Source organism: Sorex fumeus, unplaced genomic scaffold (assembly GCF_029834395.1).
Source record: "Sorex fumeus unplaced genomic scaffold, SorFum_2.1 ptg000044l, whole genome shotgun sequence".
In the NCBI taxonomy this organism is placed as follows: Eukaryota; Metazoa; Chordata; class Mammalia; order Eulipotyphla; family Soricidae; genus Sorex; species Sorex fumeus.
Window position 1 is genome coordinate 69,604,908 of NW_026606101.1, and position 22,157 is coordinate 69,627,064.

The 22,157-nt window shown below is 49.0% G+C and overlaps 1 protein-coding gene across 1 annotated transcript in view; it reads left to right on the top strand.

Moving 5' to 3' along the window:
• Window positions 1-22,157, top strand: part of CLSTN2 (calsyntenin 2) — a 503,103-nt gene that overhangs the window by 454,475 nt on the left and 26,471 nt on the right. The window contains exon 9 of the mRNA XM_056121392.1: window positions 20,037-20,199. Coding sequence (XP_055977367.1) covers window positions 20,037-20,199 — 163 coding nt within the window. The remainder of the gene's footprint in view (window positions 1-20,036; window positions 20,200-22,157) is intronic.

The following is a 22,157-nucleotide window of genomic DNA, read 5'->3' on the forward strand; positions in this document are numbered from 1 at the left end:
CCCTCCAGTGTAATTAGTTTGATTGGACCTTGTAATTAAATGGTCAGCTGAGCTCATGGGAGGATGCCTTCAGCTCAGACTTGGGTTTCTTTTTTCCAGGTTAAGGGCCTGTGGGGTGCCACTGTGACCTGGTGTGATGGGGTGTGGAGGAGGATGTGTGTATGGAGAAAGACATGGAGAGACTGGTTTTGGTGTAAGCAGCTCTCTGGCACAATTACCCCCAGGCTGATAACCCAACCCCTTCCCCATGCCTGAACATTTCTCAATGAATGTCTCTGCCTGACAAACCCAAACCCAGGAGCCTGAAGGTGCCCTCTGTCATGCATCAGGTGAAGTTCCTTTCCTGGCCTTTTGTTTCTGCTGGAGCTTCTCTGGGTCTGTTGCTGGCAATAGGTGAGGGTCTGATCAGGCCTTGGTTCCTGTTTTCTGCCAGGTTGGCTTTCACAACTCCAGGGCGATTATTTCCCTGGAAATTTACTGCCATTGCTTTGGGAAGGGGGCCTTCCCTATCTGCCTGCCTGCCTACATCACCAAGCCAGATTGGTTAAGGAAATACCCCACCTAGCCCTGGAAATGGAGGAGTGGCAGCTGGCTGTGAAGGTTGTTCAAAACTCAGGAGCCTGTTGGGGTGTAGTGCTTTGGAGATGGAGACTGTCTTGCCAGAATCGAAAGCAGGATGGCAGCAAGATCTCCGGTCTGCACACTGGGCTGTGTTAGCTGGAAAACCCGGTGCCTCTAAGACCCAAGTGGGGTGTCTGCTCTCTCCTTCACCCACGTTTACTGTCACTGCCCATTTGGGTTTCAAGTCATTTGTTGAATTGGTGGGAGGAAACGCTGAGGAAGCAATTCTAGAATTCAGGGATTCCCCCACTCCAACCTCTACCCCCCACTGTGGCCCTTTCAGGAATACCCAGTCCTTCAGCAACCCTTTTTTTGACCATTGTTCCCACATCCGGTCCTCACACGGACACACTCCCCAGGCTGCTGAGAGGAAAATGGGATGGTATTGTGGAGTACTCTGAAAATCAGAAAATATTGTTTCATTTCTAGAAAATGATTAGTACCGCTGCCATAAATGATGGTTAGTATGTGTCTATTATTAATACACATAACCTTTCATCTGATGAGGGAGGAAGTGGATTTAAATAAAACAGCCCAACTGCTGGAGCACCAGGCCTGCACCTCACATATCTGGTGCATGAGCCTCCCAAGCCCCTCCCACCCATCAGTCCCCTCCTCCCTCTTGCTTTGCTCTCTCTCCCTGGTACTTCTGAATACTTGTGGCCCAACTAGAATTCCTTTGTTTCCTTCTGAGTCAGATAGATGAAGACCCCCACATGGGGGTGTTTGCAGAGAGAACCCTAGTGCTCTCAACGGAAAACAGACCCTGTCTGCAGCCAGGGCTCCAAGGCAAACCCCTTGTTGTACCTCCTGGCTGAATGCCTGCAGGTGAAAAGAATTCTTCCTTCCCAGCCCAGAGCTTGTGGAATTCTCACCAACTCACTCCTTAGTCTCTGGTTCAACATGGGGACTTTTTTCTTTCTTTTTTGTTTTGAGGACACACTCAGTGTAGCATACTCCTGGCTCTGTCCTCAGGGATCACTCCTGGGGGTGAAGGGGTGGTGAGGTTGAGGGACCTATGGGTTCAAGGGAATCAAACCCACATGCAAGGCAAGTGCTTTACCTGCTGTACTATTGCTCTGGCTCCTTTTCCCCTTTCTTGAGTAGAGGCACCTCACAGTGTTTTGGAGCTGAGCTCTTTCAATGTCCAGGCACTGAGTCTTCCTGAAGAGCTAGCTGGTCAATGTGTGGCCTGTGGCAGGGCTGCAGCTGCTGCATGCTCAGACTTCCAGGAGCAAGGCACATTGTGTGGCCTGTATTGAGCCTCTTGGTTCCCTCCGTGTCTCTGTAAGGTGGGGGAGATAATAGAGCCACTTGCAGCTGTAGTTGAAAGAACTAGGGAAGTGATGCATGCCTAGAGGGAGACATAAATGGGATGGGGGCAGCGCTCGTGGCCCACAGCATTGCAGGAAGCACTTGGAATACACCTCTTTGACTGCAATGTCTTTGCAAGGGAAGCACCCCTGGCCTGAGGCCCCAAGCCAAGGACCCTGGGCGTCAGAGTTGCAGAGGCCTTTGTTAGCCCATCCTGGTGCCATCAGAGGGTGCTGAGGGCACTGTAGGTATCAGCTCTGGATAACTGGATAACTGGAGGGAGGGGAAGGGGACTTTGTTGGTCATCCTACAGCCTCGCTCTTTTTTTCCCCCACTTTATTTTCAATTAAAAATTTTGTTTTGGTTTGGGATCGCACCCAATGGTGCTCAGGACTTACTCTGTGCTCAGGGGCTCACTGGTGAGGCTCAGGAGTCTATAGGGGATGCCAAGGGTCAGAGCAGTGCTTAATGCAAGCAGTGGCTTAATTTGCTCGACTATCTCTCCAGCCCCAGCTTCACCCTTTTAAACATCTTTACATAGCCGGGGGTTCTTGGTGTGCTGATTTAAAGCAGTCAGGGGTTAATGCCGCAAGAAAGCTTCTAGTCTGAGGGCTTTAGAGATCTCAGTGCCCGACGTGCTGTCCTGTCATCAGGGCTGGATTTGGAGGTTTGGGATGAAGTGGGGAACGTGGGAGCTTGTCTTGGAGGACTGACACGGTGAGGAGAAGGAGGAGGGAGAGAGCAGAGGGAGTGGGATGCAGAAAAGGAATCTAGTTAGAGGGAAGGCCAAGTGTAAAGGACGAGAGCACCCATGGGTTTTAGTGTAAACGGGGCCCTCGATGGAGCCAATGCTTCAGAAATTAAGGGACAACTGTAGCTGAAGTTTGGGGACTTAAAAGTCACTTGCAGACTTTCCATGACTGCACAGTTGTGATGAAGAGAGGTGGTGAGTGCCCCTAGCACCCTTGGGGGTTAAGGAACAACTGTATAACTATGGAACTATGCATATGACCTCCAGTGCCTCTCGTTATTTATTCTTTTATTCTTCTCTAGTAAATAAAATTCTTTCTTACTTATCCTTCTCAGTGCTGCCATGTCGGTGAAGCCTTCAGGGTCAGGTGAATGAGACCAGTTGTAGTTACTGGTTTTGGCATATCGAATACACAGCGGATAGCTTGCCAGGCTCTTCCGTGCGGGCGGAATACTCTCGGTAGCTTGCCAGTCTTTCCGAGAGGTATAGAGGCTTTTGGGGTGACCTCTAATCACCCTGGTTCAGCACCTCCATGAATGTGCGAGGAACGCCAAGAGAGAGATAGCCACAAAAAGTCGCCTATCTTCGAAAACTCTTGAGCTAATTCACCAGCGTGGTTTGGCGCATGCCTCAGGCAACCGCAAGCTAACGTCCGAGCTTGCAAAGCAGTGCAGAGATGCGATCAAGGAAGACCTCAAAGAGAGAAGAGCAGAAGTACTGGTAGATGCGGCAGAAGCCGGGAAAAGTATTCGTAACGCCCGCCTGTCCTTCGCCAACTATAAGACCAAGATGACTGCCCTCCGACGTCCTGATGGATCCATCACATCCTCCAGAACGGCAATGGAGAAGATTATCCATGACTTCTACTCAAATCTCTTCGATAGCCATGTCCACTTGCCGACATACCAAATTCCACAGGATGGGTATGTCGTTCCTAACGTTCTCCCTTCCGAAATCCGACACGCCATTTCGTCGGTAAAGAAGCAAACAGCACCCGGCCCAGACAAGGTCAGACCTGAACACCTGAAGAACCTGCCGTCAGTACTCATCAATACACTGGCTCGGCTCTTCACTCGCTACCTGTCTGAATGCAAGGTTCCGTCCCAATGGAAAACCAGCAGGACCGTACTACTGTTCAAGAAGGGAGACATCCATGACATTGGCAACTATCGCCCGATCTGCCTATTGTCTGTCATCTACAAGCTGTTCACTCGAGTCATCCTGAATAGGATTGGCAGAACACTAGATGAAGGACAACCATGCGAGCAAGCAGGGTTCCGCAAAGGATTCAGCACCATCGACCATATCCACACGGGAACCAAGCTCATTGAGGTTTCTCGGGAGTTCAAGATGCCGCTCTGCTTAACGTTCATTGATTTAAAGAAGGCCTTTGATTCTGTTGAGACGGAAGCGGTCATTGAAGCCCTAGCCAATCAGGGCATTCAAGCCCAATACATCAGGATCCTCCGTGAGCTCTATTGCGGATTCACTACCAGGATCTCACCATTCTACAAAGAAGTGATCGTTGATGTCAAGAGAGGGGTGCGGCAGGGTGATACCATTTCACCGAAACTCTTCAGTGCCACCCTCGAGAACATCATGCGACGACTGGAATGGGAAGGAATGGGAGTGAAGATAGATGGTCGGCAACTACACCACCTCCGCTTTGCTGATGACATTGTTTTAATAACACCAAACATCAGCCAAGCGGCACAAATGCTGGCCGACTTTGACCGTGAGTGTGGAAAGGTAGGACTACAGCTGAATCTTACGAAGACAATGTTTATGAGAAACAGCCTTGTTCCTGACGCCCCATTCGCTCTCAATGGAACGACCATCTCCGAATGCAACAGCTATGTGTACCTAGGTCGAGAGGTCAACATGAGAAATGACCTGGCACCCGAGCTGCGCAGGAGGAAGAGAGCGGCTTGGAACACCTTCAAGAACGTCGAAGAAATAGCTAAGAGGACGAAGAACCTCCGGCTCCGGGCACATCTCTTTGATTCCACTGTTCTTCCTGCATTAACATATGCCTCAGAGACCTGGGCCCTACGCAAACAAGATGAGAACGCCATTCAGGTCTCCCAAAGAAGAATAGAAAGAGCTATGCTTGGAATATCACGTTTCACTCAAATGAGAGAACGAATCCGGAGTTCTGACATCCGTTGACGATCAAGGATCAGGGACGCTGTCTCATATGCCAAGGTGTCGAAAATCAGATGGGCTGGTCACGTAATGAGATTTAAAGACGACCGTTGGACTAGAGCTGTTACTGACTGGATTCCACGGGATGTCAAAAGACCGCGTGGCCGCCCACCTACCAGATGGTCAGACTTCTTTGTCAAGATCATGAACGATCGGTTTGAGGCCCTCCATGTTCCCGGAGTGAAGAGATGCCATTGGGCTACACTAGCACGCGACAGGGACAAATGGAGACGTTACTGGCGCCCGCTCGAGCAAATCGACGACTAACGGGAAGTTAAGTGACTTAAGTGACTAAGTAAATAAAATAATAATATTTTAGTTGGTGACATGTTTAGTTGGTGATATGTTTAGTTGGGTGTAGTGATAGCACAGCCAGTAGGGCATTTGCCTTACACACGGCTGACCTGGGTTCGATTCCTCTGTCCCTCTTGGAGAGCCCGGCAAGCTATTAAGAGTATCCTGCCCACCTAGCAAAGCCTAGCAAGCTACATGTGGCGTATTTGATTTGCCAAAAACAGTAACAACAAGTCTCACAATGGAGATGTTACTGTTGTCCGCTCGAGCAAATCGATGAACAACAGGAGGTCAGTACTACAGTGCTACAGTGCTAGTGGGTGATATGACCTCCCACAACCACACACACAAAAATAAATAAAAATAAATAAAAGAATGTGAATGGGTCTAATTCAAAAGCCCTAAGGAAGTCAGTGTGTTTGGAGAAGCAGGGCTGAGTAGCAGCTCTGTTAGATTCCTGTAGTGGCTTTGCTCACACTTAGAAGTTCTAAACAACACTCCCTTATTATCTTGAAGTTTGGGGATCAAAGTCTGAGATGGGTCTCACTGTTCTGGAGAGACCCGGTCTCTCAGAGACCCAGCTCCTCAAGGCCTGGCTCGCAGCCCCTTCCTTACCTGCCAAGTGAGGATCACACTCTCCCCTCCTCATTTCCCCATGAATCCACCTTCTCAGACTCTCCTGGCTCCCTTTTCCCTAGTAATGACCCTTATGGCTCTGTGGGACCCAACTGAGTAATCCAGAACTGCTCCCCATCTCGAAATCCTTCCCTTCTTCGCTTTCCAGCAGTCCCTCTGCCATTGAAGGGCAGATTCTGTCCTTATGACAATGTGCTGGAATGACTTGAGTGTGTTTAACCCCCCAAACTTTGTGAGAAACTAAAATTATTAAGGAAGTTCTCAAGAGCAGGAAGGGAGAGTTTATCTAAGGGAAAACAGAACTTTTCACACCTCAGTCCTATTGGCTAATTTCAAAGGAGAATGTTACCTTTCACACAGGATTTGTGGGGTGTTGGGGCAGGGTCTACTTCATGCAAGTTCCCCAAGACAATCCTCAGGAAAGGTCAGATAGACACCTGCCAGCTCTGAGGAACCAGAAGTGCTACTAATCCTCAATGTTCCCTCTAACCCCCCCCCACCAGCACTTCCCCCTAGGAAATGAACCCTCACTTACCCAACCTCCTTGTCTGTAGAACTCTCCCACACATTATTTTGACTCTCACCCCAGTACTAGATTCCCAACATTTCTGACACCAGATGTTGGTAGTGAGATTCCATGTGTCAAGAAATTCTCTGTGACCCAACCGATTCTACAATGCAATGCAATACTGGCATTAACCAACACAGAACCATGGGCTTGGGCCTCCTGGGTCCTGTTTGAAGGCCTTGTGAGAACTAGATCCTGAGCAGGTGGCTTGAATGGAAGTCAGGAGGAAGAGACACTCTTCACAGAGTGCCACTAGTGCTCTGGTTTTATGGCAGCTACAATCAGGCTGACGCTCAGCACCAGCACACTTGGCTTTGCACCTGATTTTTACTTGGGAAGTGCATGCTGAGAGTTAACCTGGAAGTGAATACTGAGAGATAACCCAGAAGTGCATGGTGGGGTTAACCCGGAAGTGTGTGCTAAGAGTTAAGTGAGACATGGAGTTGTTCATGCTATTTCACCTTCTTTTAAAGCAAAGGATAGTGGGTGTTGCCCATTTTCTGGGTGTTTGTGCAGGGTGGGTGGGGCTTGGGGGCAGCGGGCAGACAGAGGTAGTCAAGGAAGGAGTAATACCAGATTTTAATTTCTTCCTTAAACTTTATAGAAAACCAAAAGCCAGGTGCGAAAATTCCACCTGACAAATATCTGTAACAGCTTCAGATCTTGGATGTTCTAATGGAGTTAAAATTGCAACCATTCCCTAAAGATTTGACAAGTTCTCCCAAACTTAATAGACTAAACTTGTAGTTCAAAGAACTCAATTTCTCTGCTGCAACATTCCAAGCAGGGCAGCCTGTTCTTTCACTCCCCATCCCTGGAGGCCCTGTGAAGTGCAAATGAGCCTTTGCATCGGTGGCTCTGTATGGGCATCAGGGTACCCCACACACACAGAGCTCAGAAAATCAGTATGGCTATGCCATGTGGCCCACTGGCTCCCCACTGCCCAGAGCAGGTGCTCTGAGTGTGGGAAGACGAGGCAGTGGAGGGTTGGTGCTGGAACCTCAAGAGCTGTCTTACACACACACACACACACACACACACACACACACACACACACACACTTGTGTCTACTGCTGGCCAGCTAGGTACCTGCCAGACACCATCCTGGCAAATATGAGGTCCCTGAACTAGAAGTGGTTGGTTTGTGGATCCAGGATGTAGGATCCTGGGTGAGATGTGAGATGCAAGACGCATTCTCTGGCTGGCACGTGCTGTGTCTTTGGAGATGGAAACACTTAAACCAATTCCATTCAAGATCAACTCAGTTTTCCAAAGGGGGCAGAATTTATTATTTGAATTATTCAGGGGAAGTTTGCTCACCAGCTCTAAAATATGAGATGTGTCAACTAAATTATAATTATGTTTCTCTAAAGATATCCACTGAGATTCTGCCCTTTCCCCCCCCCATCTTTAAATCGCAAGGAGGAGTCAGTGTGCATTTATTATGGGTGGCCTCAGTGCTCTGAGTGGCAGGATGAAAAATTAATTTTCTTCAAATACATTACTGAATAGTTATCTGCATTTCAGTAACCTATTTGCTTAATATCCTGGGGTCCTCTTCAAAGAACCTTGATGGATTCTAGTCTTTATCAAGAGATGGTATTTGAAAGCTTAGGCCTACAGACAGGAAGCAGGAATTGTTCTAGTGTTCTGCCACAAACACGTCCTTTGTCCCTGTATGAGGTCTGTCATCTCTGGTGTGGGCAGGCTGATCTGGGGCTCTGGGGACTGAACCCAACTCTTGTGCTACTTCCCACAACAACTGTGTATGCACCAAAGCACCTCCCCCCATTTATTCCTCCTGCTCCTCCTTGCTTCGCTGACCAGTCCCTGTGCAACGGTGAGAACCCCAATGAGAGACACCTCCTTCCTTCTCTGCCATGGGTGAAGGTCAAGGGCTCCCCAGAACTGGGTCTATTTCCCTCCACTCACAGCCGGTCTTTACCACCCCACCTCTTTCTTCTCACCTCCTCCTTATGGCTCTACCTGCATCTCCAGGTCCTAAAAGCAGCCTCTCCTCTTCTCTGTGGAATGGTTCTTGGACACTCAGTACTCAGCACTTGGCCTTGCGGTGCCCTAGAAGAGGAAAGAGGGGAGAAAGGTGTGGACTTGACCAAATCAAGAGCCAGTTCCTTACTATTGCTCGCTTTCCTTTGTGCCATCAGCATTTATGGGGGAGCCTGCCACCTCCTGAGGGAACAGGCCAGTGTGCTGGTGTTCCTCATGCATGTCAGAGTAGGAACAGGCCTGCCCAGTGGGAGGGCCACAAGCCCCAAGCCACCATCCGGGCCTAGAATGGGGCTGGTCTGTATGCCAATGCGTGTTTAGGAGAACAGATACAGTGACATGAGTGCTCCATGTGAGAAATCAGCACGTCTAGGTCTCGGTTTTAAATATTGATGACACGTGGCGATGATAAATGGCTCAATGGGATTCGATCGAGGTGCGTTCAAGGCAGTGCTGCTTGCTTCCTTGCTGGTGTGGCTACTGGAAAAGGGAACTGGCCCACAGACTGAGGGAGTGGAGCAGGTCTGGCACAGGTGGGTGGGGAGGGCCTGGGGGCAAGATGTAGCTGGGGTGGGTGGGAACATCCAGGTGGCAGAACAGCCTTGTCAGGAGCAGTGTAGGAACTGAGGGTGAGCCTTTGAGATGGTTCTCCTTTTACGTAGAGGCACAGAGAAGTACTGTACATGGCCAGATACCTCACAGCTAGGAAGGGGTGGAGCCTGATATGAACCCAGGACACCTGGCTCCAGCGTCTCATGTGGAAGGCAGTGCAGTGCCCTCTGGGGTTGGGCTGGGGAAGTAGCGCTTTATTAGTAGGGCATAGGTGTATTCCTGCCATCCCCCTGTACCCCTGCAGACTAGGCAGGCCAGAGGAAAGCTGATGAGGAGGCAGGGTGGGGTGGGCCTGAGTGTGTATTGATAGCAGTGGAGCTGGGACTAGGCAGAGGCTGGTCTCCATACACCTGCTCTGCCAGGTCCTCTGCTACCTTCTGGCTTCTTTACGTATGATTTCAGCATTTTCCTCCCCTCTGTTCCCCACCCCACCTTGTCTGTGTCTTTGCCAGTGGGAATCATGCCATAGTGCAGGAGGCCTTTAAACCCCCAATGTCAATTCTGGATGCATATTCCGAAGTGGGATGGTTATATCATGTCACAACTCTAGTGGTCTAGAGATGCTGGGGGATTCCCCCAAGTAGTGCTCAGATGACTTGAGAGCTTCCAGGGTCATATCAGTGGTCTTGGGGCGAGGGGAACTGAACTGAGATTCTTGTGCATTCCAGGATGGCCCCCCGGCCCCTGAGCTCTCTCCCTGGTCCCAAGTCTTAGTTCTGAGGAACCTCCGGATTTGAACCCTGTTGTGTTCTTAACAACAGTTGCCAGGGGCTCTGTAATTCAAAGAAAACATGCAGAGTTGACAGATAACCCCTACACACACACACACACACACACACACACACACACACACACACAAAATACATGCACATTAAACCATTAATCATCAAGAAAGTGCAAATCAAAACTGCAACAAGAATTGCAAACCCTAATGCCCAAAAGGGCAGAGCCTGGCAAGCTCCCCGTGGCATATTCGACATGCCAAATACAGTAATGGCATCAGGTTTCATTCCCCTGAAAGAGCCTCTAATTGTTGAGAAAAGACTAGTAAGAAGAGGCTGCTAAAATCTCAGGGCTGGGAGGAATAGAGACGTTACTGATACCCGCTCGAGTAATTTGACGACCAACAGGATGACAGTGATGACAGTGATACAGTGAATGCCCAAAAGGAAAACCAGGTCTACCAGCGGGGGTGTCTATGCAGGAGACCCTGAAAGGTGCAGACAGGGCAGTGACTGAGCCAGTTTGCCAGTTTGCACCCAGCACTTTGAAGCTCTGAAGGGTGGGTTGGAGGCAGAGGTGCTTCACACAGGAGAGAAAAGAGTTTAAGTGCTGGGATCTGGATATTGGGGGAAGGGTAGAGAAAGGAAAAAGGAGAGGGAGAGAGAGAGACAGAGACAAAGACAGAGAGAGACAGAGACAGAGAAAAGACAAAAGAAAAGTTTCTACTATAGAGGCAGGATAGTAGGGGGCTGGTGGTGGTGGGAAGGAAACTGGAGACATCAGTGATGGGAAACGTACACTGGTGAAGGGAAGGGTGTGGGAACATTGTACGACTGAAACTCAGTAGTGAACAATTTTGTAACTGTGTATCTCACGGTAACTCAGTAAAAAAAAAAGCAAAACAGACTATAACAAGATATTCCCTCAAGCCTTCATCACACATACTCACAGAGAGAAAGAGAGAGAGAGAGAGAGAGAGAGAGAGAACCAGTAATAATCAGGTAAGTGCAAATCAAAACTGCAACAAGATATTCCCTTGTGTCTTCACCTCACACATAAACACCCTCTCTCTCTCTTTCTCTCTCACCACACACACACACACACACACACACACACACACACACATACATACACACACCTCACACCTTTGGGACCACATCCAGCTTGCTCAGTCTTCTAGTTATAAACTCAGGGATCACTCCTACTGGTGCTCAGGGGACCACATATGGTTCCAGGCAGTGCAGCATACACATGTGTACCTAGTGCCATACACACACCTAGTCTTCATTTATCCTTTAACTATTATTTGGCACTGGCTGTATACCAGGTCCTGGGTTTGATTCTGAGACAGTGATAAGTAGAACCCAGCACCTTTCTCTGAAGCTGAGTGCAAAGAGAAACTCACAAAAACCATAACCCAGATGTAACAATAGCAACAACAACATACAGAGAGTTGCAGGGGCTATTGTAAGTGTATGGAGCATGAATCCAGAATTGCTTGGCCAGAAAGCAAAGATAAAGGTCTCTGCTTTGCCTCGGCATGAGTGGGAGTTTTCTAGGAGGATTGGGGTTGGAGAGAGGGTTGGGTTCATGCAGCAGAGCTATCCAGGCCCTGGGGCAGAAGCTCACAAACAAGCTGAGGTCAGTTTGCTGCAGTCTCTACCACGCATAATGGGACCCAGCTAGGAGGGGCGGGGCAGGCCAGGCTGGGGCTGTGGACAGAGGCCAGGTCTACCAGCGGGGCTGTCTATGCAGGAGACCCTGAAAGGTGCAGACAGGGCAGTAACTGAGCCAGTTTGCCAGTTTGCACCCAGCACTTTGCAGCTATGAAGGGTGGGTTGGAGGCAGAGGTGCTTCACACAGGAGAGAAAAGAGTTTAAGTGCTGGGAGCTGGATATTGGGGGAAGGGTAGAGAAAGAACAAAGGAATTTGCAGATGAAACTGGAGAGTTTAGGGTCCAGTAGTGTGACCCATGCTAGCCCCTGAACTCCCGGTCTCCAAGGTGGCAGCTGTACTGCTGTCCGTGGTGCTGAAGGAAGCAGGGCGAGGAGGGCTCTGGGGTCCCACATGGGGACTCGTGTCTGGCTGTTCCGGATTCCTGCAGCAGCAGCAGCTACTCAACTCTGGGCAGTGTGTGTGTGTGTGTGTGTGTGTGTGTGTGTGCGTGTGTGTGTGTGTGACAGACAGACAGACAGACAAATTGACAGAAGGCATGCAGGCAGACAGTATACCATGGAGGCTGGAAAAAGGGTAGAGTAAAAGGAAGAAACAGAAAGGAAAAGAGAGAGAAAAAAAGAGGAAAGAGGGAGAGACATAGAAGAGAGAGAGAAAAGAGAAGACAAAAGAGAGGGGGTAGGAGGAGAGAGGACAGTAAGGGGAGGAAAGAGGGAGTGGAGGGAGAGAGAAGAGTAGGAGTGGAAGCGAGAGGAGGAGTGAGAAAGAGAGAGGGGAGGGAGAAGTGGAGAGCGGAGAGGGGGAGAGAGCAAGTAAAGAGGTGGGGAAGAGCCCATGAGGCAGCCTGACCTGATGCTTCACCGGGTCCCCCGTGTTGGTGATGACGAGGCCTAGGATGAGGCAGATGACGGTGAGGAGAGAGGAACAGGGGCAGCAGGGGGAGAATGCCAGTTCAGGGGTGAGGCTGAGAGCCAGGGGCCCTGTCAGTTCCCCTTAATCCTCAGGAAGCCAGCCGGTCTGTCCTGCCCACCGTGAGCTAGGTGGGGTGTACGTGCAGGCCCCTGGCAAGGTTGGCATGTGGCCAGGATCCTTCATGTCCACCAAAATGCACACCAGCTGGGCATGGGGTGGGCTGACTCAGAAGGAGGCACTTCCCAGAGTGGCTCCCAGACAACCCCCTGGTGCCTCCTCAGAGCCCTCAAGCCTCTCCTACAGATGGGGCCACCCCGGGTGCTGCCTTGGCCATGGGGCTTTGACACGGGGGTTTGCGGGGGCCAAGGTTCTTCAGTCAGCAGCAGTGAACTCTCAGTGAGTGGCCGTTCAGAATTAACACCATCGTGTTGATTGCTACCTTTGGATCCAAGGCCTGTACCCAGAACAGACTTGGAGGCCTGACTTCTTAGAGGTGACCTATTCCAGATGGGTTGGCTCTGAATCCATCCTGAGGTCAGTGGCCATATTGTTCTGACCTCAGGAATCACACAGTGCCCTGCAGCAGCTTCCTGCAGGCCCACATCAGTCCAAGACACTGGTGTGGGGGGGGGGGGGCGGGGAAGGCCAAGTTTCTATCACATTTGTCTTGGAAACCATAGCAGCTGGGATGGTGGTCTGTAGCCCCTCGGCTACCTCGGGTTCAACTCCTAGTTGCAGCCCTGGTTTTGTGGTGGTGGTCAGTGTTTGGCTTCCCAGAGCCTGGGTCCAAGGCTGGGGTCTCACGCATGCAAGGTCCGTGCTCGACCAGGAAACTGCCTCCCCACATCCTCCTCCCAAACATACACCTCCTGTTCATTCAGTTAGTCTTTTAGGCCTAAGGATTCTCTTTCTGAGTTCATTATAATCCACTATTGTCGTTGTTCTACTTTTTAGGTTTTTTTTAATTCTACATCTCAAAGAATTGGAAAAAGGAACAAGGTCTCTGTGTCTGTTCAGGCTGAAAATAGGTGCTAAGCGCTGGAGGGGCTCTATTTTCACTCAATTCACACACTAAACCTTTGATGCTGATGCTATTCTTACTCTCACTGGAGAGACAAAGGAGCCCAGGGTTGGGGAACAATGTCTCACACAGTCCCCTGGGAATTCCTAAAGCAGGTGTGATACCCTCAAACCAATGCCCACAGAGGTCTACGAGGTCACCCACTGGGAAGCCAGACACCAGCAGACCGCACCCTGAATTCTCTTGTCCCCAATCAGGGGCTCCCCACTGGATGGGGGGGGTGGCAGAGGAGAGGAGTTTCATCTCATCCAAACTTGGCACAGGCTTTGCTAGGAGGGATGCACTGGGAGAGCTCCAGCAGCAGCCAGTGTGCAGGTTTGTGGGTCAGATCAGAGGAGGGGGGTCTTTGCTGAGGCCATGGACCCAGGAGAGAAACGGTCAGCTGAAGGACAGGTGCCCTGAGGTCAGTTTTGGACATGGTCAGCTGGAAGTGCCCATAGAACATCAAGTGGAACCAGAGGGGAACAACTTGGCCAAGCAGCCCATGGCTTGGGAGAGAAGTGTGCACGTGGGGTCCTGCCCTGGCAGTGGGCATGTGAGGCTGAACCACTGGTTTGTGTGTGAATTAGAAGATGCAGGGAGTATGTGTGTGTGTGTGTGTGTGTGTGTGTGTGTGTGTGTGTGTGTGTGTGTAATATGTGATAGGGTGAGGGGACAAATTTGGTGTGTTGCATTCTCTGAGGTGTGCCTGGATAATAGAAACCAGGTCATTTCCCTGCATATTTGTAGTGTACCAAGAATAGAACTTTGTGGCGATGTTCTTAGAAAGAGTTTGATGTGACTTCAAAATTGAGCAGCACATTGCCAAGCCGGTTGTTTGGTGGGACCACAGCCCACCTCCTCCTGCTGCTTCTGCATCCCTCCAAGCTCCCAGACTCCCACTGCTGGCAAAGTACAAACAAGCCATGTTCTTGCTCTCTTCCAGCCTCTGGTTCACCCTCTCCTCGCTTCCCTCCTCTGCCCCCCCAAGGCTCTGACATGTGCTTCCTTCCTCCTGCACAACTGGATTCCCCTCTCTTTCCAAGGGGTTGAGTGGGCGCCATGATCTGGCTACAAGACTTTCTGCCAGTTCCTTAGTTGGACCTGAAGTTCCTTGCAGGCCAGAGCTTGCTTTCATTCACCGAATGGGAAATGCCTTCAGCTGTGTCTGCGGGAGTCAGTACCTGGAGACTCTCCTTAGGCCCCAAACCTCACTCATTCCTTCTTAGACAACAAAAAGAAGAGATGAAGGAAGAAGAATTCTTCTGCCATCTACTCTTAGAAAATCCTACCTGCCCTTCAATTCCACCCCAGTTGTCCCCTCACTCAGCCGGAAGTCATTGCCCTGTTTTGGTGACTCACCATGTAACATGTTCACTGTTTCGTTACAGTCTTCTGAAACCTGCTTCTTGCTCCAACTACTAAATTGAAACCCTTTTTTAAAAGTTTATTTAGGGTGCCAGAGTGATAGTACAGTGGGTAGGGTGTTGGCCTTACATGTGGCAGACCCAGGTTCAATCCCAGGCATCCCAGAGAGTCCCCTGGGTACCACCAGGAGTAATTCCTGAATGTAGAGCAGGAGTAACCCCTGAGCACCACTGGGTGCATGCCCCCATTTGTTATTTGAAGTTGTGTTTTGTTTTATTTTATTTCTGTTTGTTTAGGGGGCACAACCAGTCTTACTCCCAACTCTGTGCTCAGGAATTACTCTTTGTGGGGCTTGGGGGACCATATGCAGTGCCAGGGATTGAACCAGGGTGGGTGGCATCAAAGGCAAGCATTTTAACACCTCTCTGGCCCCGAGATTGAGAACCTTGAGAGTAAAGCAGATGTCCGATGATCAGTCGCTGGTCAGCCCCTTGCAGGCTCCCTAGCAGATGGGAGGTGAGTCTATCTCACATTGAACAGATGTGGCACTCCCTAATCCACTGGCCACACAAACTCCTGACTCCGGTGTGGTCCTGCCAGGGAACTTGGACTCATCCACCTGCTGCCTGACTTTCTTTTCCCTCACACGGGGCCACCTGCCTCTTCCCAACTCCAAGCTCCTTTGGCCTCATCCTTGCCTCCTACCTTCCTCAGCTGTGCTGGCCCATCTCTGGTCTCTGAGTTACTCACCAGTCAGACAGCAGCGGGACTGCCTGCTGGAGTTCAGCTCAGGCCTTGGTGCCATCTGGGAGATGACGTGGGATTTGCTCTCAGTGCGGGTGGCACTCACCAGGGACGCAGTTGGGCACAAAAGCTTTCCCCTCCTCAGCCCCCAGAAAAGGTCACTTTTGCCTAATTTCCTTCTTGAGAGCTTGAGATATACCTTGATACATTTATTTTGCCGCCTCCCTGCCTTGATCGTTTTTTCAATTACAATTTGTCCCTGAAGTTCTAGTGGAGGGTTAATGAGGGGCTTTTCCTGATCAGAGATTCACATTTATGAAACCCTAATTAGGCACTGTCTTTGTGGGTGTCTTGGTGCAGGAAATGTGTGGGCAAAAGCCAAGGCTGAGCTGAAAAGCTGTTTAGACGCCCAATTAGGAGCTGGCGAGGGGAATTCTCGTCCTTCTGACCTGAGGCTTAGCCCCAGCTGCTCTTCTCCCTCGGAGGCCCACCTTGCAGAGTGCAAATCTTGTCCTCTGAAGTGACCCCTATTAAAATGAGATCAAATATGTCCCCTTTCAAATTGCTAGCATGGTACTTTATTTATTTTTTAAAAATCCTTGTGGTCAGGACTCAAGGCACAATGAATGTTCACTGCTGTAGGCAGGAGTGGAAACAGGTATGACCTTTTTCCAGGAAAAAAAAAATGACAATCTGAGTCCAGGAGAACCATCCAAAATGCTTCTAATCTGGGATTCTGAGGATTTCACAAGGATATAATCAGAAATGGAAACAATGGTGTGTGTACAAAGAAATTCATCGTGGCCACGTTTGTACTGCTGGGATATGATTAAGGGCCGGTAAGAAGAGCACAGTGATGTGCCGGCCAGGACAGCCCCTCTCTGCAGACCCCCAGAATGAAATGGCAGCCACGGCGGTGGCATTTTAATGCCGATCTTAAGCAAAAGTGACGAACTTTCCAGTCGTGCCTACAATGCGTTCATGCTGACCTTTCCCAACTGTTGTTTCCCAGGATGCTTATAGGAACGCTATAAATAGAGGAGTTCTATTTTCCAGCAGGCTGGGAAAGTCATTACAGGCGCATACTTTCAGGCGGCTGGGAGCCTTGGATATGCTAATGACATGACATTTTTCTTTTTTAATTCTAAAAAGAAATGGGACTCGCTGTCTAGGGTCCCAGTTCTTGTGGGGTGTGTGAGGAGTGGGAGAGGGTGGCTGTTTCTGAGGGCGGAACACCCCTCAGAAAAGCTGGGGGGAAGCCTAGGGAGAGGATTCCATGATCAAGAGGGCTGGACGCTGCTGAGGTGGAGATATGGAATTAGTTTTGATTGGCTTCTTCCGTGGGCTGTTTTCTGTGAGCTGCATGAATGTTGCGAGTGTGTGAGAGAGGGGCTGGAGGGTGACACCTTCAGCAGATGTGGAGGCTTTAACCTGCAGATCCAGCGGGGACCAGGTAGTCTGGAGGGGAGCCCACCCCCTAGCCCTCCCACCACACCCCTGCACCCCCACCTGTTGCTCTGCCCACACCCATAGGGTTTGGGGTAGTGTCGGCCCCTCCCCATACCATATAGGGCCAGAGATTTCCTGATGCCTCTGGAATGCCCCCTGGAATGGTTGATATTCAGGTTCTGGGATTGCTGCCTGATTTTCCTTGACTGCAGACCTCAAGGCCTGAGTGGGCCTCTGGGGAGATGGCTGCTCCTCATTCACATATTCTCCTTAGCTGGTGATGTAGCTCAGTGGTAGAGTATGTGCCTTGCATGTATGAGGCTTTGGAGGTTTCCCACCACTGGAAAACAAAAACAAAAACAAAAAACAAGAAAGTGAAGTCAAGTACTCTCTTCAACTTCCATGGTTCCATCAACACTAGACATTGCTTTTTTTCTGGTCCTTTATCTACTTTCAGCACACATCTCCCATCCCGAGCAATTCCTCCAACCATTATTGACTTAGTGATCCCTTCTTTATTCTAGCTGCCTTCTCCCCCAGCTCATGAGGCAGGCTTCCAGCCGTGGAGCAATCTTCCTGGCCCTTATCTCTACCGTCCTTGGGTGTTAGTCTCATATTATGTTATTTTATATTCCACAAACGAGTGCAGTCTTTCTATGTCTGTCCCTCTCTTTCTGACTCATTTCACTTAGCATAATATTCTCCAGGTCCGTTCACTTATCAACCTGAGTCTCCAAGAACAGACTACTGATTAAGGAAACTTTGATATAGCTACACAATGGAATACTATGCAGCTATTAGGAAAGATAAAGTCATGAAATAGACACTGTCTTTGGGTCTTCCATTGTACCCCATGCCTCAGAGCCCTGTTCCCCACCCAGCTTGGTCTCGCTTATGAGGCAGGAGGGGAGTATAAACCAGGAGTGACAGCTCTACCAAGTGTAGCTGGCACCAAGCTGTACTCAGCAGCATGTCATAGGATTTCAGAGACATCTGCTGAACCCCTCCTGCTTACCTTCCAAGGCCCCCTGAAATATTCATCAGACTTTATCAGGCTAATGGGCTTCAAAAGGAGCAATTTTCTGAGATATGAGACAGGACAGTATAAAAAGAACATTAAGGACAAAATCCTTATTCCAAAATGAAAGGGAAAAGATCATTTAGCATCCCTGTTGGTGTTATCTATTCATGAGAAACAGCACATTCAATCCAGAGTGGGATGTCGGCCGGGCTTTGATGCCCTCACCTTGGGGTCACCTTCATGCAGAACTCATCTTTCTCTGCTGCTACACATGGCAGTGGCGATGCAGATGAGAGGATCCAGATGAGAGGAGCAGAAGAGGCGGGGAGCAGGGATTAGAGGGAGAGGGAGCATGGGGAGAGAGAGTCCAACAGAACTGCAAGGCACTCGTGGGTGGGGCTCTGGGAGAAGGGGGACTCCATCCTCCAACCTCTCCACCTTTGATGCTTCTATCTCCCTTTCCAAGACACACCCGTCTCGGATTGGATTTGGAACCATGCTGTGTAAGTCCGGTTACTTGAGGCCAGTGATGGTGGCTCCATCCCAGCTCCCAATGTCTCTACTCATCTGAGAAGGCCAAATTCAAGTCTCAGCCCAGAAATCAGACATATTGGGTGCAGATGGTTTACAGCATGAAGACGTCTGGATCTCTAACTTGGGGCACAAGGACTCTCATGAATGATACTGAGTTGAACACAGAAAATTCTCTAGAGAGTCGATTCTAGGTGCTCTTACTACACAAGTGCACAGGGAAATTTTTCCCTATGAGGGAAAAGTAGGTGGATCAGCATGACCGTGGTAATTATTTTACCACATATATGTGTGTGTGTGTCAAATCACTTATGTTGTGTATCTTAACTATGTGCAATGCTTTTGGATATCTACGAAGTTTTAAGTGTGACATGGGGGCATCTATCCAAGTGACTTTTGCACTCAGTGAGCCAAAGATTCCCCTGTCTTATAGAAAGACCCCAATTTTTGGATCCCCTTCTCACCCACCTACCTGGGGACTCCAAGATAGGATGTGACTAGGGTCTGTTGGAAGACTAGTTCTCTCAGATTTATTTTGCTTGAGTTTTAAGACTTCCGATAGGGGAGAAGGGATTTGAGCTTTCTATTCTCTGATGTCCAACCTTCTTCCTCTTTCCAAATGCAGTTCCTTCTCTTTTGCTCCTTTCTCATTCCCAATTCTCTCTTCTGTTTTCCTCTTTCTAGTCCCATCCATATTCTTCTTCTCTAACTTCCCCTTCATTTCTCTTGCAATATAGCATCTTCTTTTATAGAATTCTAATCTACCCCAAACTTAGAGAAATAACTTTAATTTCATTTTTTTCTCTCCTAAAGAAAAAAATAAAAATATGGGCGTGGTGGATAGGGCACTTGTCTTGCATGTACCTGACAAGGGTTTGATCCCTGGCACCCGATAAAAACCCCCAATGCACTGCCAAGAGAGATCCCTGAGCAAAGAGCCAGGAATGAGCCCTGAGTATCATTGGTATGGCTCCAAAACCAAAGAAACAAAGCAAAAAAAAAGAAGAAAAATTGTATACAGATTTTTGCATATGACCCCCAACTACCCCCCCAAGAACTCACCAGCCTACATAGTTATTATATGAACAAGAAGATCTGCCCTTATCATCAATACTATCAAATTTTGACATACTTATTGAATACTTAGGTGTCCTTCTGCCCCAGTTTGGCCATTGTGTTTGTTCTTTGTTTTTTTTCTTCTTTTGGAGTCACACCCTGAGATGCACAGGGGTTACACCTGGCTCTGCACTCAGGAATTACTCCTAATGGTACTCAGGGTACCATATGGGATGCTGGGAATCAAACAGGTCAGCCGCATGCAAGGCAAATGCCCTACCTACTGTGCTGTCGCTCCAGCCCCTGGCCATTTTGTTTGTGTGAACTTCTCTAGACTCAGTCCTATCATACATTACAGTCGTGGAGTTCTTGGCAATAAAAACTGTTGATCGAAACGTGTGATCTTCCCTTTCCAGAAGGAGAATAAAAGCCTGTTTGAACTCTTATTGCACATTCAATTTTAACTGTCACTTCTCTTTCTTCTAATTAGATTTGTGACAAAGAGTGGCATTACTATGTCATCAATGTGGAGTTTCCTGTGGTCACCTTATACATGGATGGAGCAACATACGAACCGTACCTGGTGACCAACGATTGGCCCATTCATCCATCACACATCGCCATGCAGCTAACGGTTGGCGCTTGTTGGCAAGGTAACTGACTTGACTCCTTCCCCCTGTCCCATCAATGCTCAAGGGTACTAATAGTGAAGAGAGAGCAGTAAGCACTGTGAGAACTAGTCAGGAAAAGTGCTATTCCTTAGTGCCAAAACAGGGCTTGCAAAAAAAATTAGAAAAAATCTAGGCACTAAGCTTGTGTAATAATAAAGCACTTGGCATGAACCCAGATTTTGATTTTAGAGCAACAGGAGCAGTTTTCTGGTTGCCTCTGAGTTGCTAATGCTTTCTATTGTTCTGGCACCATCTGTGGTTTCAAACTGGGCTGAGGAGCAAAAGGGCTGAGGCTGCATGTAGAGTTGTGTAGCGTTGCTCTGTGAAGTGCTAGGTTGGTCCAGAATCCAGGGGCTCTCTTTCTCCCCACACAAGCTTCCCAACCCCCAACCTCTGTTGACTTCTGAGTGTCCAGAGATATAAGGCCGCAGGAGGTCACTCAAGTTCCCCTCAGCTCTGACCCCTTCCTTGCTCATTAAGGTGAGGACTTTCTTGTTGCTTTCCACAGACCAGGCATCATTTTCCTCCCTGCTTTCTCTCTAGTTCTCAAACCTGGGAAAATCTCCTCTTTGGGAAAAGTGGACCAGCTCTCCTAGGGCATGGGTAATCATTCTGTCTCTCACTAAGCTGGGTTGAAGTCTTTGTTTTGCCTCCCTAGAGAGTCACAATAACCCGAGAGCAAGGGGATAGAAAGTGTTCCACAATAAGCAGATTTGGAGATATGACCCAACTCCTATTGATGGGTTCTTTGAAAGCAACAGATTTGTGATGTTGACTATACGAGGCTAAGGGGGAGAGGTGGATTATGGGATAAGATTATGCCTTGAGTAAACTGGCGGAGCAAAGGCCAAAGGGTAAATCAGGGGACACGGGTTGGTTTGGAACCAAGAGTGGACTGCGTCATGGAAAGGAAAGGAAAATGCGGCATGGAGATCAGCTTCAGCACACAAAACCCAGGAGGCGACTCCCTGGAGCAAATGGAAGAGGAGGTTTTGAGCCAAGGTCACCTACTTGGAATCTGATATCCATCACTTGGTAACCAAAAGGTCATGAAACATTTCACGTTTCTGGTGAGCACTTCATCTGGATTGCGAAATTCCCAAGACTCTCAGAAAAGAGAGGTGGTAGCATCTGGCAAGAATCCATGGAACTAATTAGGAGAGCAAGGCACTGATTCAGAGATTGCACGGGAATCATTCGTCACTGAACACAGCTGTACCACAAGAAAGGCCCTCTCCTGTGGCTCCCAGCCCCATCTGGACACCACCAACTACCCACCTCAAACACCACCTACATGGATCATACCTACAGAGCACCCCAGTCATATCTTACTATGATCCTGGCCATGGCCCTTCCTTTAACAAGGGCCTTCAGAGACAATATCTTTTTATTTTTTTACTGAACCACAGTGAGATACAATTACAAAACTTTCATGTTTGAGTTTCAGTCAAGCAATTATCGAACACCCATCCCTCCACCAGTGCACATTCTCCACCACCAATATCCCCAGTATACCCCCCCTTTCCAGCCCTCCCCCTGCCTCCATGGCTGACAATTTTCCCCATAATCTCTCTCTACTTTTGGGTATTATGGTTTACAATACAGATAGTGAGAGTTTATCACGTTTGGTCCTTTATCTACTTTTAGCACATATCTCCCATCCTGAACGATTCCTCCAACCATCATTGACTTAGTGATCCCTTCTCTATTCCAGTTGCCTTCTCCCCGAGCTCATGATACAGGCTTTCAACTATGGGGCAGCATTTCTGGCCCTTGTGTATATGGTCCTTGGGTGTCAGTCTCATATTATGTTATTTTATATTCCACAAATGAGTGCAGCAGAGACAGTATCTTCATCCCCATCAACCCCAGCCAACCTGAATTGGTTTCCCACCATTGCCCCCCACCCCACTTCTGCAATTTCCACAAGGTCAGATACG